Genomic DNA, 27,033 nt, shown 5'->3' with positions numbered 1-27,033 from the left:
CATTCCCCATGTTAATTCTGTCTCTTTCACCCAATTTCAACCTATTACAATTTCAGTGTTGGAGAGCTCCTCCTCCTGCATCCTAGACATCATTCCCACTAAGCTACTCAAGGAGGTATTTTCCACTATCAGCCCCGTTATTCTTCTAATTCTTTCCAGACAGTTTTAAGCACGCCATCATTCACCCACTGCTGAAGAAACCTAATTTAGAACCCCTGTCTCTAAGTAACTACTATAGGCCAATCTCCAAATTGTCTTTTTTTATCTAAGGTTCTGGACAGAGTAATTTCTTCTCAGTTGATTTCTTTTATGATGCAAATACTGTTTTTAATAGTTTCCAGTCTGGTTTTAGAGCACTTCATAGTACTGAGACAGCTCTAGCTAAGGTCACTAATGAGCTACTGCTGAATGCAGACAGAGGTGACTGCACAATTTTAGTTCTTTTGGACTTAAGTGCTGCCTTTGACATGGTTGATCACAACATCCTCCTACATCGCTTAGAGACTTGGGTTGGCATCAAGGACTCGGCTCTTAACTTATTACACTCTTACTTCACCAACAGAACTTTTTCTGTTGTTCTGGGTAACTCTACCTCCTCAGTGGCTCAGTTGAGTCGTGGTGTCCCTCAAGGCTCAGTTATTGGCGCCCCTCTCTTCTCTATATACATGCTGCCCCTTGGCCAGGTCATTCAAAATCACGATATGCTCGACCATTTTTATGCTGATGACACTAATTTAGACATGCCACTAAAACCCACTGATCCGAGCGCCCTATTAAATCTCACAGCTTGCCTCATCGACATTAAATGCTGGATGTCCAAAAATTTTCTTAAATTTAATGATGATAAGTCTGAGGTCATTCTGTTCGGTCCCAAAAATTCCATCAGTCTGTTTGCTACTAATCTTAGTGGTCTGTCAGGTAGTCTTAAACAGGCTGCTAGGAATCTTGGGGTAATATTTGATGCTAACCTGTTTTTTTTCTCTTCTAAATGTATTTCTAGTTTTTCCCTTATCCCACCCGATTAACCCAATGGCATATGGCCGGAACTCTTGTCGAATAACGCCCCTGGCTCACGTTTCCACAGGAAGGAGATAGTCGTTACACCAGCTTCCTTCAGACTCGTGTCGGCTGCTCTCGCTATTTTACACGCTGAAGCCTTGCATGGATTGCATCACCTTCAGGCCGCGAAGGAGGCGTACAGAGAATGCTTTCAGTTGCTTGGCTGCAGGCGCCCGGGTGGGCCAGAGGGGTCGCTGGAGAACGACGAGTCCTTGAACACTACACCGATCTACACCCACTAACCCTCGGGTAAGGGTGGCCTAACGAATGCCTTACCCCGTGGACACTCTGGCCGTGACCGGTTACGGCGAGTCTGGGATACGAACCTCCCAGCTATATGACGAGCGGGTTGCAAGAACGGCGGTTTATTCCGCTCAGCCACCAGAGCGGCGCTAACCTCAGTTTTGACAATCAAGTAAAACATGTTGTTCAGTCATGCTCTTTCCAACTCAAGCTAATCTCCAAAATTAGGTCGTTTTTATCAATTGCCGATTTGCAAAAAGTTGTACACGTTTTTATCTTTTCTCGGCTCGACTACTGTAATGCACTTTATTCTGGTATCAGCAAGGGCTCCCTCCACCGTCTGCAGTTGGTACAAAATGCCGTTGCTCGGCTCATTACCGGGACAAGGAGGCATGACCACATCACTCCTGTGCTTGCCTCCCTGTTATATTTCGAATTGATTTTAAAATTGTACTGCTCACTTTTAAGGCTTCAAATGGTCTTGCTCCTTTATACATTTGTGACTTATTGACTTGGTATGTCCCCCCTCGACCATTAAGGTCTGCATATGAAGCCCTGCTGGTTATTCCCAGGTCTCGGCTTTTGCTGTTAGAGCCCCCACACTATGGACCTCTCTTCCTGCTGAGCTAAGACGAACTAAGTCTCTGGCTTCTATTAAATCTCGTCTTAAAACTTTACTCTTTATGAAAGCTTTTACAAGCGCTTTTATTTTTACTGTTTTTAATTTTACTCTTATTTGATCTTAGTCTTATTCCTGCCTTGTCTGGTTTTATCTGTTTTTTGTTTTTTTGTGTTTTTTGTTTTGTTTTTGTGAAGCACTTTGTAACATTGTTTTAGAAAGGTGCTATATAAATAAAATTATCATTATTATTAAATTATTATTGTTTACTTTCAGGACTCATACCTGGATACATGTTTTGGTTTTGACACGAAAGCCGCCCGATCTGACGCAACAGATGTGAGTCGCGCATGCGCACGGTTGACTCCGAGTGGGCAGCGGCGGCGGGAAGCGGCGGCGGGAAGAAGCAGCGGCGGGAAGAAGCAGCGGCGGGAAGAAGCAGCGGCGGGAAGCAGCGTTGGTTGAGCGAGCTAGGGAGTGAATGAGGAGAGAGAGCGGTGATGGCGAGAACAAACAAACATTTTTCCAAGGTTTTTAATCACCCCAACCATGAGAGGTTCTTCATCATACAGCCATAACTGTGCACAAAAAAATGTAGGCTGATGGTTCCAGTAGTTTGTGAGATTATCTGCATGCACGCACGCACACACACACACACACAACACACACACACACACACACACACACACAACACATAATCCCTTCCAGGTTACTGCCTGGCAGAGATATTAACATTAAACTGGAGCGGTTTAGAAAGAATCAGAAAGGAAAATAAGACCATCCTAATCTCTCAGTTTACCAGAGCAATATTTTTACATTTCACAGAAATCTTCATGAGCATCAGTAAAAACTGGAAGGAAAAAAAAACAAACAATTTGGCACAGAAATGCTACTGGTAAAAACAACTACCAATACATCCATCCACCCATTATCCAAACCGCGTATCCTGATCTCGGAGTCGTGGGAAGCTGGAGCCTATCCCTGCAGTCATTGGCCGGCAGGTGGGACACCCTGGACAGGCCGCCAGGCCATCACACAGGGCCCACACACACACACACACACACACACACACACACACACACACACACACACACACACATTCACACCTAGGGACAATGTAGTACGGCCGAGTCACCCCAAGGTTGGACTACCCCGGGGCTCGAACCCAGGACCGTCTTGCTGTGAGGCGACCGCGGTAACCTCTGCACCACCGTGCCGCCCTACCAATAATATAATCAATCCGTATTCTCGGATCAAGTACATGGGGGGTCGTTATAATTCTCCCGTGTTTCTGCACTGTGCAGTCCAGAACAGTGCCATCTGGGAGAGAGGAGAAGCCCCTCCCTGGAGGAGCAACGCCCCATGCTTGATAAGGACTTCCAGAGGTTTCTGTTGAGGTTAACGGGAATTGATGTTCCGAGGATGGCACGGCTGACTACCCCGGGGTCAAAGGTCAACACCGTGCAGAAGTACGCTAATCTCATGTCCGCTCTGCCCAGATCTGCAAAGCCTTCGTTTGCGGTCGTAATTCCCAACAGACTGAGCAGGCGCTGATTTAAGGCAGGTCAGCCGGTTCTGGATGGAAAACAGTCAGAACGACCGAAAAGAGAAAGATGTCCCCTTCAGGAGAGGTGTAGCACGTTACGGGTGCTGCGGAACCCGCCTCCATCCGTGGTCCACCCCTCCCTCCACCAGACGCTCTGAACAAACCGCCTCTCGGCGTGTAATGGAGACCAACCACAACAGCACTAAGGGAAAGTGCGGCGCCACCGGGACCTAGCGGTCTGCACCAGACAACACATGTGCCCTGCACACTCCTCCAGGGCAGGGGCAGCAGAGCAGACAGCCACCACCCACCCTCAGCTAGCGGCCGGCTATGCAAATATGTCCCGCCGCGGGCAGGAGCGTGGTGGTGGCCATCGCCCCTGTGGGCCACAACACAGTTGGCGCTGGCCGACATGGGAAGTAGCACCTGTGTCACAGGGAAATTTACACAGCACCTGCCTGCCATGCAAAACACCATGTCTACGAATCCAAGTCCGAGTCCCCCACACCATATATATATATAATATAACGCCAAGCCAAAACAAGATTTCAAATAATACTCCCTCAGACGAGTCAGAGGAATGTTAGCTAATAGATTCTTGTTGTTAATTCAGACAATAAAACGGTGTATCACGCTGACAGCCACGCATTACCCTGCTCTCAAGCTGGCGGGGATGCTGGAGCCCATCCCAGCAGCCACCGGGCGGCAGGCGGGGAGACGCCCTGGACAGGCCGCCAGGCCATCACACAGGGCCCACACCGACACATACCTAGGGACAATGTAGTACGGCCGAGTCACCTGACCTACATGTCTTTGGACTGTGGGAGGAAACCCACACAGACACGGGGAGAACATGCAAACTCCACACAGAGGACGACCCGGGACGACCCCCAAGGTTGGACTACCCCGGGGCTCGAACCCAGGACCTTCTTGCTGCGAGGCGACCGCGCTAACCACTGCGCCGCCGTGCCGGCAAATCTGTATGGCTAAATGCCAATACATAAGACCATTAGAGAGATGCGGGTATGATACTGTACTACTAGCCAGCGCCAACGCTCCTTCCTCCTCCTTAAAGCAGCGACGCCCACAGCCGTGTGCGGTATCTGTGCTGCACCTCCACACAGCGTTTTGCACAAGCGTCCAGTCTTTGGGGAATTAACAATCTGAGTGAGGAGGCAGGACGACCTGGATGTGGAGGGAAGGCCTGTACCGTGACCCAGGAACCCGCCGCGCTAAACACGGTGTGGGCCACAACACACAAGAGAAGGGACGACTGGACCATGAAGGCGTCTCTCAGCTGTACCGGCAGATGTGCGGAGAGACCCGTACACCGCAGCATGGCGATCAGCGGTTTGAATCCCCGTGTTGCCTCCGGCTTGGTCGGGCGTCCCTACAGACACGATTGGCCGTGTCTGCAGGAGGGAAACCGGATGTGGGTATGTGTCCTGGTCGCTGCACTAGCGCCTCCTCTGGTCGGCCGGGGCACCTGTTCAGGGGGGAGTGGGGAACTGGGGGGAATAGCGTGATCCTCCCACGCGGTACGTCCCCCTGGTGAAACGCCACACTGTCAGGGGAAAAGAAGCGGCTGGTGACTCCACATGTATGGGAGGAGGCATGTGGTAGTCTGCAGCCCTCCCCGGATCAGCAGAGGGGGTGGAGCAGGAAGAGTGGGGTAATTGGCCGGGTACAAATGCGGAAAAAATCCACACAAAAAAAAAAAAGCTACAATCCTAAAGATTAACATGCAAATGTCCGTTTTGCACGTAATGATGAAGGCTTCTGGAGCGTTCCCATCTGGCAGGACTGTCCTGCGAAAAATGAACCCCCATTTTCAATCACACTTTACACCCCCCCCCCCAAACTGACCTACACAGCTGCAGAACAACTCCGCACAAAAATAACATACCTTGTGACGGAGGCACCCTGACAGGGCGGTGCTACATGAAGGGTGTAGGTCTGACGGTTTGAGAACGCCACATTCCCACAGTAGGTTCGTGCGGTCACACAGTGTTCAGCATGGCCTGGATTCTCTCCAGCGGGCCGCTCTCCAAACCCTCCCCCCCCCCCAGCGTGCCATCTGTGCCGCTGAGCAAATCCCAAGTTCCAGCGCTCCGTCCTCAAACGCTGTTCACCATTACATCATCTCAACCCGCTCGCTCGCTCAGCGCGAACGCGGTTTTACAGCTACCAATAACACACATGCACACACAAACGTGCACACACAAACATGCACACACAAACATGCACACACAAACAAGCTATTTTGAGAAACTCCTGTTTGGTTCAGTTGGACCCCACATCCCCCACAGCACTGCTGATGGGAACACGCCAGTGGGCCTGAAGCAACGCAAGAGCCTGTTCAATGGAGTGTTTGTGGTCTCATGAAACAGCCTACACAGAGAGAGAGCGGCCTACACAGAGAGAACAGCCTACACAGAGAGAGAAAGCCTACACAGAGAGAGAAAGCCTACACAGAGAGAACAGCCTACACAGAGAGAGAACAGCCTACACAGAGAGAGAACGGCCTACACAGAGAACAGCCTACACAGAGAGAGAGAATGGCCTACGCAGAGAGAGAACAGCCTACACAGAGAGAGAGAATGGCCTACGCAGAGAGAGAACAGCCTACACAGAGAGAGAGAGAGAGTGGCCTACACAGAGAGAACAGCCTACACAGAGAGAGAACAGCCTACACAGAGAGAGAGAGAGAGAGAGAGAGAGAGAGAGAGAGAGAGAGAGAGAGAGAGAGAGAGAGAGAGAGAGAGAGAGAGAGAGAGAATGGCCTACAGAGGGAGAGAGAACAGTCTACGGAGAGAGAACAGTCTACGGAGAGAGAACAGCCTACAGAGAGGGAGAGAACAGCCTACAGAGAGAGAGAGAACAGCCTACAGAGAGAGAGAGAACAGTCTACGGAGAGAGAACAGTCTACGGAGAGAGAACAGCCTACAGAGAGAGAACAGCCTACAGAGAGAGAACAGCCTACACAGAGAGAGAATGGCCAACACAGAGAGAGAGAATGGCCTACACAGAGAGAACAGCCTACAGAGAGAGAGAGAGAGAGAGAGAGAGAGAGAGAGAGAGAGAGAGAGAACGGCCTACACAGAGAGAGACCAGCCTACACAGAGAGAGAGCGGTGATTGTGTGTTCGTCAGACACGTCATAGCTATGTTTTGTTGTATCTTAATAAAACAAAGAAATCTTGTGCTCTCTGATCATACAGTCAGCAACGACCTATTTAGTCATGCACACCATTACTGATAAGGAGCAGAGGGGGCGTCTGCGTAGCGTAGCGGTCTATTCCGTTGCCTACCAACACGGGGATCATCGGTTCGAATCCCCGTGTTGCCTCCAGCTTGATCAGGCGTCCCTACAGACACAATTGGCCGTGTCTCTTCTGGTCAGTCGGGGCGCCTGTTCAGGGGGGGGGTGGAACTGGGGGGAATAGCGTGATCCTCCCACATGCTACGTCCCCCTGGTGAAACTCCTCACTGTCAGGTGAAAAGAAGCGGCTGGAGACTCCACATGTATGGGTGGAGGAGGCATGTGGTAGTCTGCAGCCCTCCCCGGATCAGCAGAAGGGGTGCAGCAGTGACCGGGACGGCTCGGAACAGTGGGGTAATTGGTCAGACACAATTGGGGAGAAAAAAAAAAGGGAAGGGGGGGAATCCGAAAAAAAACAAAACAAAACTTTTTTTTTTACTGGTATAAAACAATCCTCATTAGGTAAACAGAAAATCTTTTTCAAACAACAAAACCTCAACGTGAAATGTGTTATCGCTTCATGTGTTGTTTACATGCTGCACAAAGCCAGCGGAATGCTGGAACTATGCTGACTAACAACCACATACCATAACACGTGTGGACCAGCCCCTGCAAAAGTTAAACATCACAATGCTGGAAATGCACGACTGTGGTGTGTGTCTGTCACGCTTTGGCACTGCTCATTTGAAATTCTATCAAACCCAGTAACAGACGGACACTCGTGTCTGTGGCTGCGTTAGCAACAGGTGCCAGTCTGTGTGAATGGCAGGGTGGCCTTGCTGAAAGAGCCAGCTACCTACAGTCCACCCATACAGATGTTGAAGCAGACTGCCGAACAGTCCACCCATACAGATGTTGATGCAGACTGCCGAACAGTCCACCCATACAGATGTTGATGCAGACTGCCGAACAGTCCACTCATACAGATGTTGACGCAAACTGCTGAAAGAGACAGCTTTCTACAGTCCACCCATACAGATGTTGATGCAGACTGCTGAAAGAGCCAGCTACCTACAGTCCACTCATACAGATGATGATGCAGACTGCCAAACAGTCCACCCATACAGATGTTGATGCAAACTGCTGAACAGTCCACTCATACAGACGTTGATGCAGACTGCTGAAAGAGCCAGCTACCTACAGTCCACCCATACAGATGTTGACGCTGACTGCTGAAAGAGACAGCTATCTACAGTCCACCCATACAGATGTTGACGCTGACTGCTGAAAGAGACAGCTATCTACAGTCTACTCATACAGATGTTGACGCTGACTGCTGAAAGAGACAGCTACCTACAGTCCACTCATACAGATGTTGACGCTGACTGCTGATAGAGACAGCTATCTACAGTCTACTCATACAGAGGATGATGCAGACTGCGTAACAGTCCACCCATACAGATGTTTATGCAGACTGCTGAACAGTCCACCCATACAAATGTTGATGCAGACTGCTGAACAGTCCACCCATACAGATGTTGATGCAAACTGCTGAACAGTCCACCCATACAGATGTTGACGCAGACTGCTGAAAGGGCCAGCTACCTGCAGTCCACCCATACAGATGTTGACGCTGACTGCTGAAAGAGACAGCTACCTGCAGCCCGCCCATACAGATGTATAGATAGTGATGCATCTGCAGCCAGCAGAATGGGGTTTTTTTGCACAGTCTTTGAAATGACCATACAGTGAACTCACTATTGAAAATTCTGTACTGCTGAAACCGCGCTCCACTCAAAATTAGACAATTTTTCTCATACTTTGGGTCCTTTCTAGTTTCACCCTTGTCCAATATTGTTCCAGACGCAGGACTGTTTTCGGATGAATCCAGTCTACCACCTGGCAGCAAGTTAATAAGTAACCTAAGCCTCTGGTAATAGCAGCAACTTGGCTGTCACCTTGCGATGGCCCACTATAAACTTATTAAGTCCTTACGTTCTAAAACCAGCTTCCAACTACTCCATAACAATGTTGGCCCCCACCCGATCCCATTGTCAGTGATGACAATGGGATCGGGTATGTTGTTTTAAAAATGTCGCTTCCCCTCACTTATTATTTTGTCCCTATAGTAGGCCTACACACCCCCTACCCCATCCATAGGGTTAGTGGTTGTGTCAGGAAGGGCATCCGACGTTAACATTTTGCCAAATCATTATGCGGCTTGACAAGACCGCCATCGGTGCTGTGCCCTCACAGGGTACTGAAGGAAACTATCAGATCCGCTGCGGTGACCCCTGGGAAACGGGGGACAAGCCGAAAGAAGAAGAAGAAGAAGTAGGCCTACACTTGAGAATACAACAGAAAATTAGAAAGTAAACACTGTGGTCTATTACATTATTAGATTAGCCAATACCGCTCTTTATGGCTGTTATGGGCCGCGGGAGTTTCTGGCCCATGTTGCTGGTTGGGTTAGAGCAGCGGTTCTCAATCGGGTACTCAGGTACCAGCGGTGCTGCTGTTTTTTATTCTGCCAGGTGGTGCACTACATTCACCTGTTGTTCCGGGTCCAACAGGTCTGGTTATTAACGCCTCCCTGACTGGAGGCTGGAACAGCTGGAACGGGTGAATGTAATGTCCTGCCTGGTATAACAGAGAACCAGCAGTGCTGGGGGTACCCGAGGACCTGATTGAGAACCCCAGAGTTAGAGACATGGCCCGGTGCTTCCAGAAATGAGCTGTGGGGAATGGGAGGGAGAAATGACAAGCGTCTGCTGTGGCCGGCCTCTGCACGTGATTACCATCATGTCACCCCTGAAAAGGCGGGGGCCCTCAGCAAATGCTAGAACAGGTGTTTAGCTCATGGGTTCTAATGTGTTGCTGTGACCCCTTTTCACAGGGCCCAAAATCCCTGGCAGCACCTCACAGGATTGAAATAAGCTTTGCACCCATAAACTACTACTACTACCACTACTACTACTACTACTACCACTACTACTACCACTACTACTACTACTACAACTAAGGTTTTATGCTGGATGCTCTCCCTGACACAAGCCTACCCAGTCACCTGGACTTGGGACCAGCACTGAGCATGAACTGGCTCAGCATCCTCAAGCTCCTGGTTAAGCATACCTGATCTTGTAGTTGGGCAGCGTGTGTTTCTTCTTGATGACCCGTTTCAGCTGGTTGACAATGATGGAGGTGAGCTGGGGCAGGGGCCGTCCCTCGAACTGGGACCTGACCTCGAAGTCGATGAGCGGGTCCTCCAGAAAGGAGAAGGACCAGTGGGAGAAGGGCACGCGGGTGAACTGGAGCCTCAGCCGTCCCACCACGCGGGTCATCTTCACGAACAGGTACGCGGACTTCCCGAAGACCAGGTCCACGTCGATGGCCAGGTGGAAGCCGCCGTTGTACTCCAGGTCCACCTCGAAGTTGAGCTCCTCGGGGATGCCGTCGTCGCTCAGGTGCACCGGCTTCATCAGCCGGGCCGTCTTGAAGACGGGCAACGAGTTGCCCAAGGAGATGTCTCTGAGGCTGAGCCCCTCCAGGAGGCGACCCGCCGTCTTGGTCTGCAGGAGCTCCTCGAACTCCACCTTGATCTTCTTGGTGATCCAGTGTCTGACCACGGGAGTGTCTCGCAGCTCCCTGAACAGGAAGAGGAAGATGGCGTTTAGGAAATGGCACGTCTCCGCTTTGGATACGTGGAGGTGCTCGCCGCCGGTGGAAGGCGGCTGCTGTTTGGGGCTGCTGCCGGGGACAGACGCCTCCTGCTGCCGAGAGGAGGCGGCCTCCTGCTGCTTGGTAGCGGCGGCGGCGGGTGACGCCGGGCCGTCTTGCTGGTGCTGGCCCGGTTCGGCGGGCTGGTTATTAAAACTGAGATAGTCCCTCAGCCCCGGATCAGGGACCGCTCTGACGTACTGCACCGTCCTGCCGACGGGCTCCGGGCTCTTCCGATAAATGAGCAGGAGCTGGAAGAGCAGCGTGATGAGTCCCCCGGACAAGGCGGAGAGGAGGATTAAATAAATCATGTCTGCCGGACGCGACCCCGCCACAACCTCACAGCGTCTTCATGCCGCCGACGGCGAGCCGCGTTAACAAAGCCCGTTCCACCTGGTCGCTCACAAAGCTGCCATATCATCTGCGCCTCTCCTCGGGGTTCAAGCCACTCAGCTGATTGGACGAACGTGCTGCGTCATCGGCGTAATGACGTCACGCCAACCGCTTTTTCAAAAAAACAAAAACGTATCGCACAAAGCGAAAGGACGCCGCCGGAAGGGGGGGAGGCTCGTACGTCACGGCGTTTGTACAAATGAGAGGCAAATAGCGGCTGGCGTGGTAATATCCACTCGTCATATCTAGGGGCGTCCGAGCATAGCTATGTTTTTTATACACACAACGTGTACGTGAGCTTGTATGGCACGGAGCTGGCATAGCACTTATATATATATAAATATATATATATATTTATATATTTATTTATTTTATTTATTCATTTATTTATTTTGTTAAAAGAAACACTCAACGGTGGGGATAGTGCTCAACCAAATAAGGAGCAAAATAATCCAATTGGTCAAGTAAGTTTTCTATGAGACAGTACAAGCATGAAACAGGCTTATATATGTATATATTATATATATATATCTACTGTATTTTCACAATGTGTGTGTGGTGTGTGGTGTGTGTCTGTGTGAGAGTCTATAAACGGCCAAACTAAAGCACTTGGGGCCTTGATTCTTTTTGGAGGTTATTGGGGATGATCGGGGGTCACCTATAAAAAATAGCACAACATTAATTATGCGTAATTAATTATGCATAAATATGCAAAATATATGCGTTTTCTAAAAATGGCTAAAAAAACACTTTTCCCGGCATTTCACATGATTCTGAGCATCTTTGATTTTTTTCACCTATATAAAAACTTGGAAATGTTTTGGCATTATGCAAAATATATGCATTTTTGCAAAAATGTATTTATGATCCTCTTTTTTTGGGAGGTGGTAGGTATTGTTCCAGAGAGGACCAGAAAAATAGCAGAAAATTAAAATAATTATAATAATTATGCATAACTGTGCAAAATATGCATTTTCTAAAAATGGCTAAAAACACTTTTCTCGGCATTTCAGATGATTCTGAGCATTTGGGGGGAGGGAGTTGGAGTGGGGGGGGGTTTAGGGGCAGGGGGAAGGCGGTTAGCTGGCAGGATGAAGTGGAGGAGGGAGCTTTAGACGGGTGGAGAACCAAACCGCTACATTGTAGCGGGGTTCTTCTAGGATATAAATATATATATATATATATATATATATATATATATATATATATATATATATATATATATATATATAGATATATATATAGATATATACATTGTAACGTGCATGGATAAGAAGACACGCTGGCCGCTGGCTGGCGGGTCTGACCCTTTAGTCGAGCGGTTAGCGATGTCTCATGCGGTGCGGGCGGTACGGGTTCGCTTCCCGGCCGCGGCACTTTCTGTGGTTGCGTTGTCCCCCGAATTCCTACTATACATATATATATACATATATATATATATATATATATATATGTATATATATATGTATATATATATATATATGTATTTCTGGCACACACATGCACTGATGTCTTCCAGCAGATTAAAACAAAACTGATGTCCGGGTGGCGTAGCGGTCTATTCCGTTGCCTACCAACACGGGGGATCGCCGGTTCGAATCCCCGTGTTACCGCTCCGGCTTGGTCGGTCAAGCAGGTTCATCTCTATTTCTCTCTGTCGTTCTCATCGTCATCATATCCTCTTATCTCCTCACTGTGTTGTTTCCTCTCAACATTCCCTCCATTCCTACTCTCTTCCACTCTGCATGCTGCTGCCACTAAATTGGTTTAATTATTCCTGTTTTGGGGTACTAACTACTTTATAGCATTTATTAAAAGTTTCTGTTGCCTTGTGTAGCAATATAGGGAGGCTTTTGATAACACAGACTTTCCAAGCACCTTTATGAGGTTTCGCAAGCCGCTGTATAGGCCATAGACCATCATGTAGCACTAGAGCACATCTTTGAAGTGTAGCTTCTGGCCTTCCTGCTTCCTTTTTCCTTGGCACAGTTCCCCGTAGAAAACATCTTTTGGTAGGCGGTTGTATATATATATATATATATATATATATATATATATACTAGAAGAACCCCGCTACAATGTAGCGGTTTGGTTCTCCACCCGTCTAAAGCTCCCTCCTCCTCTTCATCCTGCCAGCTAACCGCCTGCCCCTAAACCCCCCCACTCCAACTCCCTCCCCCCAAATGCTCAGAATCATCCGAAATGCCGAGAAAAGTGGTTTTTAGCCATTTTTAGAAAAATGCATATTTTGCATAATTATGCATAATTATTATAATTATTTTAATTTTCTGCTATTTTTCTGGTCCTCTCTGGAACAATACCTACCACCTCCAAAAAAAAATGAGGATCATAGGTGCATTTTTGCAAAAATGCATTTATTTTGCATAATGCCCAAACATTTCTAAGTCCCAGAAATTTTTTTTTATATAGGTGAAAAAAATCAAAGATGCTCAGAGTCATCTAACTAACACACACACCCTAACACCACACACACACACATTCCGAAAATATATGAGTAGAGAGAGAGAGAGAGAGAGAGAGAGAGAGAGAGAGAGAGAGAGAGAGAGAGAGAGGGGGAGAGAGAGAGAGAGAGAGAGAGTGTGGAAGCCCTGTTCAGTGATACTGTGGAGTGAGGAGTCGTCTTGACAACCCTAGAGGACTCTGGCACTTACGAACTCAACCCTGCAGCAGCTTGTAGTTTGATGACAGGCGTCGCTTGTTTTGACCCCTGAGAAGACCCCTGCTACTAGTGTCAGCAGCGCGCCAGCTGCAGCGCCCTGCAGGACGCCGCAGGAACTGACCGCCACAACACATGAGTAACATGATCGATTAGCGCCTCATGGAAGTGTGGTGGGGAGGCCTTCTCTGCTCAAGTGGCGCAGCACACAACAGGTTGTGCAGATGTTCTGCTGGATCCTCTTTGGGTGACAGTGGGTTCAATGACGTTTCTTCTCCTGCTAGTCTTAAACTACTGTAACCGGTTATTTTCTAGCCCGGTGCGGGATTCGATACGGGGTGTCCTGCACCACAAGGCGGCATCGCTAACCGCTCGGCTTAAGGGTCAGACCCGTTAGCTAGGGGCTAACGTGTCTTATTAGTAGTTTACAGTCGTCACCCTCCCCGGAAGCGCGCCCTCGCGCTTTGTTATTCCCGCGCTCCGAAGAGACTTCTGAGGATCTGCACACTTCCGGATCCCGCCGCTGCCACCAATGTAAACGGTTATTTTCTTGCCCGGTGCGGGATTCGATACGGGGTGTACTGCACCACAAGGCGACGTCACTAACCGCTCGGCTAAAGGGTCAGACCCGTTAGCTAGCTAGGGGCTAACATGTCATATTAGGAGTTTACACTACAATATGGTGCAGGGTATCATTCCTGGGGTACACCAAAACAAAAAAATGTATGCCTTATTTGGGCTGAGTGGATAGAGGATAAATATGCCTTTACTGACGTAAAATCTGTTAAACTATGTTTTTGTTGGTTAAAAAAAACTTTATAATTTAATAGAATCCCTTTGTTTTTCCAAAGGTAACGGTCATGTATGGAAGCCAGTTCACAGCAAACAAAACAATAAACTATAGAAACCGATTACAATATATAATCATATGTAAATCACCATTATACTAACGAATTATACTGATACACTGTCTTGCTTTGATGCTACAATGTGATTATATGCTACTACTGTGTCACTGATACTAACGTCTTATGGCGAACGCAGAAGTAACGACAAAGATCACTTTGTAGCCCCTTTATTGAACTCACACAGAAACGAGATCTCACAAAATGTGACACAATACATGGCGGTCATCTACTCGAACAACAAAGTTGTTCAGGGTTTCAGTTCCAAGGTTACACAACACAACAGAATGACACCTACAATTACACCACAACAAATAGTAATCACATAAACACATAAAACCACATAAAACACTTACAAAACATTTAATAACAACTGACAATCTGCACGCAGTGCCTGATGGGTAAAGCAGGACAATTGGCACAATTCTGACGGGGTAGCGACTTCGCTACAGTATCATTGGCCTTCTCACATACTTTGCTAATACTACTGTTATACTACTGAAGTATAAAATGGTATTTGCCCCCGTCTAACGGTGCAGTTCTCATAACTTTCTTCGTCAAACGTTTGTCATATTAAAATGGACGGCCCTGCTGCAATACCTTAAAAGGCCACTAGTTGGCCACCTCCAACTTTTTTCAAGGCGCTGTTTCTAAAGCACATCAACTGTTAGTCCCAACAGGCTACGTAGGAAATAGTTTCTAAACTGCCGGCATTTCTGTGGCTCCGTGTAGCTCTTTTCCACTTTTATCACTCCATCTTATTTCCAGGGACCAGGTATCATTCCATCTTATTTCCAGGTATCATTCCATCTTATTTCCAGGGACCAGGTATCACTCCATCTTATTTCCAGGTATCATTCCATCTTATTTCCAGGTATCATTCCATCTTATTTCCAGGTATCATTCCATCTTATTTCCAGGGACCAGGTATCACTCCATCTTATTTCCAGGTATCATTCCATCTTATTTCCAGGTATCATTCCATCTTATTTCCAGGGACCAGGTATCACTCCATCTTATTTCCAGGTATCATTCCATCTTATTTCCAGGTATCATTCCATCTTATTTCCAGGTATCATTCCATCTTATTTCCAGGGACCAGGTATCATTCCATCTTATTTCCAGGTATCATTCCATCTTATTTCCAGGTATCATTCCATCTTATTTCCAGGGACCAGGTATCATTCCATCTTATTTCCAGGTATCATTCCATCTTATTTCCAGGGACCAGGTATCACTCCATCTTATTTCCAGGTATCACTCCATCTTATTTCCAGGTATCACTCCATCTTATTTCCAGGGACCAGGTATCACTCCATCTTAATTCCAGGGACCAGGTATCATTCCATCTTATTTCCAGGTATCATTCCATCTTATTTCCAGGTATCATTCCATCTTATTTCCAGGGACCAGGTATCATTCCATCTTATTTCCAGGTATCATTCCATCTTATTTCCAGGGACCAGGTATCATTCCATCTTATTTCCAGGTATCATTCCATCTTATTTCCAGGGACCAGGTATCATTCCATCTTATTTCCAGGTATCATTCCATCTTATTTCCAGGTATCATTCCATCTTATTTCCAGGTATCATTCCATCTTATTTCCAGGGACCAGGTATCATTCCATCTTATTTCCAGGTATCATTCCATCTTATTTCCAGGTATCATTCCATCTTATTTCCAGGAAGGCAACGAGAAGAAAGCTCGACCAAAACGAGGCCTTTAACCGACAGTTTAAACTGTCAAATTGTTCCAGCAACATCCGCATGTTAACTTTGAACACTTTAAATGACGAATGTGAGATTCACTAATTATAATTAAGCTGGTATTTACATCAGAACTTACAAAAAATAGTATAGCTGAAGTGTATTTTATTAGGTAAACTTCAGTAAACTTCAAGTAAAGCTCAAGTGTCTGTACTAGTAGTATACTTGCCAGTATACTTAAGTATAATTTTGTTTAGTATATCTCTGATAAGTACTTAAAAAGTAAACTGAAAGTATACTCACCGATTTTTAGTTTAAAATAAGTGTACTAATAGTGAATAAACTACTTTTTTTGTAAGGGCGCCACCCATCAGGCCACTAACCATAACAGCGTTGGCATGGTGACGGCGGGGGGGTGGACGGTGTCTCATTTCACAGTGGGTGAAAGTATGTAAAATAGGACAAATGCGTAGGTCATATCCAGAAATACACTTCACGTCAAGTCTTAAGTCACATCTACAGACACACTTCACTTCAAGTCATAAGTCACATCTACGGACACACTTCACTTCAAGTCTTAAGTCACATCTACAGACACACTTCACTTCAAGTCTTAAGTCACATCTACAGACACACTTCACTTCAAGTCATAAGTCACATCTACGGACACACTTCACTTCAAGTCTTAAGTCACATCTACAGACACACTTCACTTCAAGTCATAAGTCACATCTACAGACACACTTCACTTCAAGTCTTAAGTCACATCTACAGACACACTTCACTTCAAGTCATAAGTCACATCTACAGACACACTTCACTTCAAGTCTTAAGTCACATCTACAGACACACTTCACTTCAAGTCTTAAGTCACATCTACAGACACACTTCACTTCAAGTCATAAGTCACATCTACAGACACACTTCACTTCAAGTCATAAGTCACATCTATGGACACACTTCACTTCAAGTCATAAGTCACATCTACAGACACACTTCACTTCAAGTCATAAGTCACATCTACAGACACACTTCACTTCAAGTCATAAGTCACATCTACAGACACACTTCACTTCAAGACATAAGTCACATCTACAGACACACTTCACTTCAAGTCATAAGACACATCTACAGACACACTTCAATTCAAGTCATAAGACACATATACAGATACACTTCACTTCAAGTCATAAGTCACATCTACAGACACACTTCACTTCAAGTCATAAGTCACATCTACAGACACACTTCACATCAAGTCATAAGTCACATTTAGAGACACACTTCACTTCAAGTCATAAGTCACATCTACAGACACACTTCACTTCAACTCATAAGTCACATCTACAGACACACTTCGCTTCAAGTCATAAGTCACATCTACAGACACGCTTCGCTTCAAGTCATAAGTCACATCTACAGACAAACTTCACTGTAAGTCATAAGTCACATCTACAGACACACTTCACTGTAAGTCATAAGTCACATCTACAGACACACTTCACTTCAAGTCATAAGTCACATCTACAGACAAACTTCACTGTAAGTCATAAGTCACATCTACGGACACACTTCACTTCAAGTCATAAGTCACATCTACGGACACACTTCACTTCAAGTCTTAAGTCACATCTACGGACACACTTCACTTCAAGTCATAAGTCACATCTACAGACACACTTCACATCGAGTCAATGAGTCACATCTACAGACACACTTCACTTCAAGTCATAAGTCACATCTACAGACACACTTCACATCGAGTCAATGAGTCACATCTACAGACACACTTCACTTCAAGTCATAAGTCACATCTACAGACACACTTCACTTCAAGACATAAGTTACATCTACAGACACACTTCACTTCAAGACATAAGTCACATCTACAGACACACTTCACTTCAAATCATAAGTCACATCTACGGACACACTGATTCACTTCAAGTCTTAAGTCACATCTACAGACACACTTCACTTCAAGTCATAAGTCACATCTACAGACACACTTCACATCGAGTCATGAGTCACATCTACAGACACACTTCACTTCAAGTCGTAAGTCACATCTACAGACACACTTCACTTCAAGACATAAGTCACATCTACAGACACACTTCACTTCAAGTCATAAGTCACATCTACAGACACGCTTCACTTCAAGTCATAAGTCACATCTACAGACACACTTCACTGTAAGTCATAAGTCACATCTACAGAAACACTTCAATTCAAGTCATAAGACACATCTACAGACACACTTCACTTCAAGTCATAAGTCACATCTACAGACACACTTCACTTCAATTCTTAAGTCACATCTACAGACACACTTCGCTTCAAGTCATAAGTCACATTTAGAGACACACTTCACTTCAAGTCTTAAGTCACATCTACGGACACACTTCACTTCAAGTCATAAGTCACATCTACAGACACACTTCACATCGAGTCAATGAGTCACATCTACAGACACACTTCACTTCAAGTCATAAGTCACATCTACAGACACACTTCACATCGAGTCAATGAGTCACATCTACAGACACACTTCACTTCAAGTCATAAGTCACATCTACAGACACACTTCACTTCAAGACATAAGTCACATCTACAGACACACTTCACTTCAAGACATAAGTCACATCTACAGACACACTTCACTTCAAATCATAAGTCACATCTACGGACACACTGATTCACTTCAAGTCTTAAGTCACATCTACAGACACACTTCACTTCAAGTCATAAGTCACATCTACAGACACACTTCACATCGAGTCATGAGTCACATCTACAGACACACTTCACTTCAAGTCGTAAGTCACATCTACAGACACACTTCACTTCAAGACATAAGTCACATCTACAGACACACTTCACTTCAAGTCATAAGTCACATCTACAGACACACTTCACTTCAAGTCATAAGTCACATCTACAGACACACTTCACTTCAAGTCATAAGTCACATCTACAGAAACACTTCAATTCAAGTCATAAGACACATCTACAGACACACTTCACTTCAAGTCATAAGTCACATCTACAGACACACTTCACTTCAATTCTTAAGTCACATCTACAGACACACTTCGCTTCAAGTCATAAGTCACATTTAGAGACACACTTCACTTCAAGTCATAAGTCACATCTACAGACACACTTCACTTCAACTCATAAGTCACATCTACAGACACACTTCGCTTCAAGTCATAAGTCACATCTACAGACACGCTTCGCTTCAAGTCATGTTACATCTACAGACACACTTCGCTTCAAGTCATAAGTCACATCAACAGACACACTTCACTTCAAGTCATAAGTCACATCTACAGACACACCGCTATATAAGTCACATCTACAGACACACTTCACTTCAAGTCTTAAGTCACATCTACAGACACACTGCACTTCAAGTCATAAATCACATCTACAGACACACTTCACTTCAAGTCATACGTCACATCTACAGACACACTTCACTTCAAGTCTTAAGTCACATCTACAGACACACTTCACATCGAGTCATGAGTCACATCTACAGACACACTTCACTTCAAGTCCTAAGTCACATCTACAGACACGCCGCCGCGCCTCCACTACAGGTCTTCAGCCCGCGCTAGCATCAAGAGACGTATGGTGTGTGTATTAACATTTGTTAACATTTACTTTTAACTGAAGAGACTGACGACAGTTCTTCCGTGGATTGCTGAGCAGTTGCGCCCTCATTAAAATTGCGTGGCTTTGTTTTAGAAACTAAATTGGCTCTTAACGTCTTTCTGTACTTGTGTATATTTTGGTGATGTGTGTTTCTGTACTTGTGTATTTTTGGTGATGTGTGTTTCTGTACTTGTTGAGTATTTTGTTGATGTGTGTTTCTGTACTAGTTGTGTATTTTGGTGATGTGTGTATCTGTACTAGTTGTGTATTTTGGGGATGTGTGTTTCTGGACTCGTGTGTATTTTGGGGATGTGTGTTTTTGTACTTGTGTGTATTTTGGGGATTTGTGTTTCTGTACTCGTTGTGTATATTTTGGGGATGTGTTTTTCTGTACTTGTTGTGTGTATTTTGGTGACGTGTGTTTCTGTACTTTTTGTGTGTATTTTGGGGATGTGTGTTTCTGTACTTGTTGTGTATTTTGGGGATGTGTGTTTCTGTACTCGTTGTGTGTATTTTGGGGATGTGTGTTTCTGTACTCGTTGTGTGTATTTTGGGGATGTGTGTTTCTGTACTGGTTGTGTGTAGTATTTGGGGGATGTGTGTTTCTGTACTGGTGGTGTGTAGTATTTGGGGGATGTGTGTTTCTGTACTGGTTGTGTGTAGTATTTGGGGGATGTGTGTTTCTGTACTGGTTGTGTGTAGTATTTGGGGGATGTGTGTTTCTGTACTGGTTGTGTGTAGTATTTGGGGGATGTGTGTTTCTGTACTGGTGGTGTGTAGTATTTGGGGGATGTGCGTTTCTGTACTTGTGTAGTATTTGGGGGATGTGTGTTTCTGTACTGGTTGTGTGTAGTATTTGGGGGATGTGTGTTTCTGTACTGGTTGTGTGTAGTATTTGGGGGATGTGTGTTTCTGTACTGGTTGTGTGTAGTATTTGGGGGATGTGTGTTTCTGTACTGGTTGTGTGTAGTATTTGGGGGATGTGTGTTTCTGTACTGGTTGTGTGTAGTATTTGGGGATGTGTGTTTCTGTACAGGTTGTGTGTAGTATTTGGGGGATGTGTGTTTCTGTACTGGTTGTGTGTAGTATTTGGGGGATGTGTGTTTCTGTACTGGTGGTGTGTAGTATTTGGGGGATGTGTGTTTCTGTACTGGTGGTGTGTAGTATTTGGGGGATGTGTGTTTCTGTACTGGTGGTGTGTGGTATTTGGGGGATGTGTGTTTCTGTAGTGGTGGTGTGTGGTATTTGGGGGATGTGTGTTTCTGTACTGGTGGTGTGTGGTATTTGGGGGATGTGTGTTTCTGTACCGGTGGTGTGTGGTATTTGGGGGATGTGTGTTTCTGTACCGGTGGTGTGTGGTATTTGGGGGATGTGTGTTTCTGTACTGGTGGTGTGTGGTATTTGGGGGATGTGTGTTTCTGTACTGGTGGTGTGTAGTATTTGAGGGATGTGTGTTTCTGTACTGGTGGTGTGTAGTATTTGGGGGATGTGTGTTTCTGTACTGGTGGTGTGTAGTATTTGGGGGATGTGTGTTTCTGTACTGGTGGTGTGTAGTATTTGGGGGATGTGTGTTTCTGTACTGGTGGTGTGTAGTATTTGGGGGATGTGTGTTTCTGTAGTGGTGGTGTGTAGTATTTGGGGGATGTGTGTTTCTGTACTGGCTGTGTGTAGTATTTGGGGGATGTGTGTTTCTGTACTGGCTGTGTGTAGTATTTGAGGGATGTGTGTTTCTGTACTGGTGGTGTGTAGTATTTGGGGGATGTGTGTTTCTGTACTGGTGGTGTGTAGTATTTGGGGGATGTGTGTTTCTGTACTGGTGGTGTGTAGTATTTGGGGGGGGGTGTTTCTGTACTGGTGGTGTGTAGTATTTGGGGGATGTGTGTTTCTGTACTGGTGGTGTGTAGTATTTGGGGGATGTGTGTTTCTGTACTGGTGGTGTGTAGTATTTGGGGATGTGTGTTTCTGTACTGGTGGTGTGTAGTAATTGAGGGATGTGTGTTTCTGTACTGGTTGTGTGTAGTATTTGGGGGATGTGTGTTTCTGTACTGGTGGTGTGTAGTAATTGAGGGATGTGTGTTTCTGTACTGGTTGTGTGTAGTATTTGAGGGATGTGTGTTTCTGTACTGGTGGTGTGTAGTAATTGAGGGATGTGTGTTTCTGTACTGGTGGTGTGTAGTATTTGGGGGATGTGTGTTTCTGTAGTGGTGGTGTGTAGTATTTGGGGGATGTGTGTTTCTGTACTGCTTGTGTGTAGTATTTGAGGGATGTGTGTTTCTGTACTGGTGGTGTGTAGTATTTGGGGGATGTGTGTTTCTGTACTGGTGGTGTGTAGTATTTGAGGGATGTGTGTTTCTGTACGGGTGGTGTGTAGTATTTGGGGGATGTGTGTTTCTGTACTGGTGGTGTGTAGTATTTGGGGGATGTGTGTTTCTGTAGTGGTGGTGTGTAGTATTTGGGGGATGTGTGTTTCTGTACTGGTGGTGTGTAGTATTTGGGGGATGTGTGTTTCTGTAGTGGTGGTGTGTAGTATTTGGGGGATGTGTGTTTCTGTACTGGTGGTGTGTAGTATTTGGGGGATGTGTGTTTCTGTACTGGTGGTGTGTAGTATTTGGGGGATGTGTGTTTCTGTACTGGCTGTGTGTAGTATTTGGGGGATGTGTGTTTCTGTACTGGTTGTGTGTAGTATTTGGGGGATGTGTGTTTCTGTACTGGTTGTGTGTAGTATTTGGGGATGTGTGTTTCTGTACTGGTTGTGTGTAGTATTTGGGGGATGTGTGTTTCTGTACTGGTGGTGTGTAGTATTTGGGGGATGTGTGTTTCTGTACTGGTGGTGTGTAGTATTTGGGGGATGTGTGTTTCTGTAGTGGTGGTGTGTGGTATTTGGGGGATGTGTGTTTCTGTACTGGTGGTGTGTGGTATATGGGGGATGTGTGTTTCTGTACTGGTGGTGTGTGGTATTTGGGGGATGTGTGTTTCTGTACTGGTGGTGTGTGGTATTTGGGGGATGTGTGTTTCTGTACTGGTTGTGTGTAGTATTTGGGGGATGTGTGTTTCTGTACTGGTGGTGTGTAGTATTTGGGGGATGTGTGTTTCTGTACTGGTGGTGTGTAGTATTTGGGGGATGTGTGTTTCTGTACTGGTGGTGTGTAGTATTTGGGGGATGTGTGTTTCTGTACTGGTGGTGTGTAGTATTTGGGGGATGTGTGTTTCTGTACTGGTGGTGTGTAGTATTTGGGGGATGTGTGTTTCTGTACTGGTTGTGTGTAGTATTTGGGGGATGTGTGTTTCTGTACTGGTTGTGTGTAGTATTTGAGGGATGTGTGTTTCTGTACTGGTGGTGTGTAGTAATTGAGGGATGTGTGTTTCTGTACTGGTGGTGTGTAGTATTTGGGGGATGTGTGTTTCTGTAGTGGTGGTGTGTAGTATTTGGGGGATGTGTGTTTCTGTAGTGGTGGTGTGTAGTATTTGGGGGATGTGTGTTTCTGTACTGGTGGTGTGTAGTATTTGGGGGATGTGTGTTTCTGTACTGGTGGTGTGTAGTATTTGGGGGATGTGTGTTTCTGTACGGGTGGTGTGTAGTATTTGGGGGATGTGTGTTTCTGTACTGGTGGTGTGTAGCATTTGGGGGATGTGTGTTTCTGTAGTGGTGGTGTGTAGTATTTGGGGGATGTGTGTTTCTGTACTGGTGGTGTGTAGTATTTGGGGGATGTGTGTTTCTGTACTGGTGGTGTGTAGTATTTGGGGGATGTGTGTTTCTGTACTGGTGGTGTGTAGTATTTGGGGGATGTGTGTTTCTGTAGTGGTGGTGTGTGGTATTTGGGGGATGTGTGTTTCTGTACTGGTGGTGTGTGGTATATGGGGGATGTGTGTTTCTGTACTGGTGGTGTGTGGTATTTGGGGGATGTGTGTTTCTGTACTGGTGGTGTGTGGTATTTGGGGGATGTGTGTTTCTGTACTGGTTGTGTGTAGTATTTGGGGGATGTGTGTTTCTGTACTGGTGGTGTGTAGTATTTGGGGGATGTGTGTTTCTGTACTGGTTGTGTGTAGTATTTGGGGGATGTGTGTTTCTTTACTGGTGGTGTGTAGTATTTGGGGGATGTGTGTTTCTGTACTGGTGGTGTGTAGTATTTGGGGGATGTGTGTTTCTGTACTGGTGGTGTGTAGTATTTGAGGGATGTGTGTTTCTGTACTGGTGGTTTGTAGTATTTGGGGGATGTGTGTTTCTGTACTGGTGGTGTGTAGTATTTGGGGGATGTGTGTTTCTGTACTGGTGGTGTGTAGTATTTGGGGGATGTGTGTTTCTGTAGTGGCGGTGTGTAGTATTTGGGGGATGTGTGTTTCTGTACTGGCGGTGTGTAGTATTTGGGGGATGTGTGTTTCTGTACTGGCTGTGTGTAGTATTTGAGGGATGTGTGTTTCTGTACTGGCGGTGTGTAGTATTTGGGGGATGTGTGTTTCTGTACTGGTGGTGTGTAGTATTTGGGGGGTGTGTGTTTCTGTACTGGTGGTGTGTAGTATTTGGGGGATGTGTGTTTCTGTAGTGGTGGTGTGTAGTATTTGGGGGATGTGTGTTTCTGTACTGGTGGTGTGTAGTATTTGGGGGATGTGTGTTTCTGTACTGGTGGTGTGTAGTAATTGAGGGATGTGTGTTTCTGTACTGGTTGTGTGTAGTATTTGGGGGATGTGTGTTTCTGTACTGGTGGTGTGTAGTAATTGAGGGATGTGTGTTTCTGTACTGGTTGTGTGTAGTATTTGAGGGATGTGTGTTTCTGTACTGGTGGTGTGTAGTAATTGAGGGATGTGTGTTTTTGTACTGGTGGTGTGTAGTATTTGGGGGATGTGTGTTTCTGTAGTGGTGGTGTGTAGTATTTGGGGGATGTGTGTTTCTGTAGTGGTGGTGTGTAGTATTTGGGGGATGTGTGTTTCTGTACTGGTGGTGTGTAGTATTTGGGGGATGTGTGTTTCTGTACTGGTGGTGTGTAGTATTTGGGGGATGTGTGTTTCTGTACTGGTGGTGTGTGGTATTTGGGGGATGTGTGTTTCTGTACTGGTGGTGTGTGGTATTTGGGGGATGTGTGTTTCTGTAGTGGTGGTGTGTAGTATTTGGGGGATGTGTGTTTCTGTAGTGGTGGTGTGTAGTATTTGGGGGATGTGTGTTTCTGTACTGGTGGTGTGTAGTATTTGGGGGATGTGTGTTTCTGTACTGGTGGTGTGTAGTATTTATGGGATGTGTGTTTCTGCACTGGTGGTGTGTAGTATTTGGGGGATGTGTGTTTCTGTACTGGTGGTGTGTAGTATTTGGGGGATGTGTGTTTCTGTACTGGTGGTGTGTGGTATTTGGGGGATGTGTGTTTCTGTACTGGTTGTGTGTAGTATTTGGGGGATGTGTGTTTCTGTACTGGTGGTGTGTAGTATTGGGGATGTGTGTTGCTGTACTGGTGGTGTGTAGTATTTGGGGGATGTGTGTTTCTGTACTGGTGGTGTGTAGTATTTGTGGGATGTGTGTTTCTGTACTGGTGGTGTGTAGTATTTGGGGGATGTGTGTTTCTGTACTGGTGGTGTGTAGTATTTGGGGGATGTGTGTTTCTGTACTGGTGGTGTGTGGTATTTGGGGGATGTGTGTTTCTGTACTGGTTGTGTGTAGTATTTGGGGGATGTGTGTTTCTGTACTGGTGGTGTGTAGTATTGGGGATGTGTGTTGCTGTACTGGTGGTGTGTAGTATTTGGGGGATGTGTGTTTCTGTACTGGTGGTGTGTCGTATTTGGGGGATGTGTGTTTCTGTACTGGTGGTGTGTAGTATTTGGGGGATGTGTGTTTCTGTACTGGTGGTGTGTAGTATTTGGGGGATGTGTGTTTCTGTACTGGTGGTGTGTAGTATTTGGGGGATGTGTGTTTCTGTACTGGTGGTGTGTAGTATTTGGGGGATGTGTGTTTCTGTACTGGTGGTGTGTAGTATTTGGGGGATGTGTGTTTCTGTACTGGTTGTGTGTAGTATTTGGGGGATGTGTGTTTCTGTACTGGTGGTGTGTAGTAATTGAGGGATGTGTGTTTCTGTACTGGTTGTGTGTAGTATTTGAGGGATGTGTGTTTCTGTACTGGTGGTGTGTAGTAATTGAGGGATGTGTGTTTCTGTACTGGTGGTGTGTAGTATTTGGGGGATGTGTGTTTCTGTAGTGGTGGTGTGTAGTATTTGGGGGATGTGTGTTTCTGTAGTGGTGGTGTGTAGTATTTGGGGGATGTGTGTTTCTGTACTGGTGGTGTGTAGTATTTGGGGGATGTGTGTTTCTGTACTGGTGGTGTGTAGTATTTGGGGGATGTGTGTTTCTGTACGGGTGGTGTGTAGTAATTGAGGGATGTGTGTTTCTGTACTGGTGGTGTGTAGTATTTGGGGGATGTGTGTTTCTGTAGTGGTGGTGTGTAGTATTTGGGGGATGTGTGTTTCTGTACTGGTGGTGTGTAGTATTTGGGGGATGTGTGTTTCTGTACTGGTGGTGTGTAGTATTTGGGGGATGTGTGTTTCTGTACTGGTGGTGTGTAGTATTTGGGGGATGTGTGTTTCTGTAGTGGTGGTGTGTGGTATTTGGGGGATGTGTGTTTCTGTACTGGTGGTGTGTGGTATATGGGGGATGTGTGTTTCTGTACTGGTGGTGTGTGGTATTTGGGGGATGTGTGTTTCTGTACTGGTGGTGTGTGGTATTTGGGGGATGTGTGTTTCTGTACTGGTTGTGTGTAGTATTTGGGGGATGTGTGTTTCTGTACTGGTGGTGTGTAGTATTTGGGGGATGTGTGTTTCTGTACTGGTGGTGTGTAGTATTTGGGGGATGTGTGTTTCTGTACTGGTGGTGTGTAGTATTTGGGGGATGTGTGTTTCTGTACTGGTGGTGTGTAGTATTTGGGGGATGTGTGTTTCTGTACTGGTGGTGTGTAGTATTTGAGGGATGTGTGTTTCTGTACTGGTGGTGTGTAGTATTTGGGGGATGTGTGTTTCTGTACTGGTGGTGTGTAGTATTTGGGGGATGTGTGTTTCTGTACTGGTGGTGTGTAGTATTTGGGGGATGTGTGTTTCTGTAGTGGCGGTGTGTAGTATTTGGGGGATGTGTGTTTCTGTACTGGCGGTGTGTAGTATTTGGGGGATGTGTGTTTCTGTACTGGCTGTGTGTAGTATTTGAGGGATGTGTGTTTCTGTACTGGCGGTGTGTAGTATTTGGGGGATGTGTGTTTCTGTACTGGTGGTGTGTAGTATTTGGGGGGTGTGTGTTTCTGTACTGGTGGTGTGTAGTATTTGGGGGATGTGTGTTTC

General features: G+C 46.0%; 1 protein-coding gene across 1 annotated transcript in view; it reads right to left on the bottom strand.

Moving 5' to 3' along the window:
- pdzd8 (PDZ domain containing 8) overlaps positions 1 to 10,811 on the bottom strand; it is a 108,097-nt gene extending 97,286 nt beyond the window's left edge. Inside the window, exon 1 of the mRNA XM_056292003.1 lies at positions 9,801 to 10,811. Within this exon, the coding sequence (XP_056147978.1) occupies positions 9,801 to 10,696 (896 nt within the window). The 5' untranslated portion in view covers positions 10,697 to 10,811. The remainder of the gene's footprint in view (positions 1 to 9,800) is intronic.
- Between the last annotated feature and the right edge of the window lie 16,222 nt (positions 10,812 to 27,033).

Source organism: Lampris incognitus, chromosome 13 (genome assembly GCF_029633865.1).
Source record: "Lampris incognitus isolate fLamInc1 chromosome 13, fLamInc1.hap2, whole genome shotgun sequence".
In the NCBI taxonomy this organism is placed as follows: Eukaryota; Metazoa; Chordata; class Actinopteri; order Lampriformes; family Lampridae; genus Lampris; species Lampris incognitus.
The sequence above is the reverse complement of the archived record's forward strand: the minus strand, read 5'-3'. Positions and strand labels throughout refer to the sequence as shown.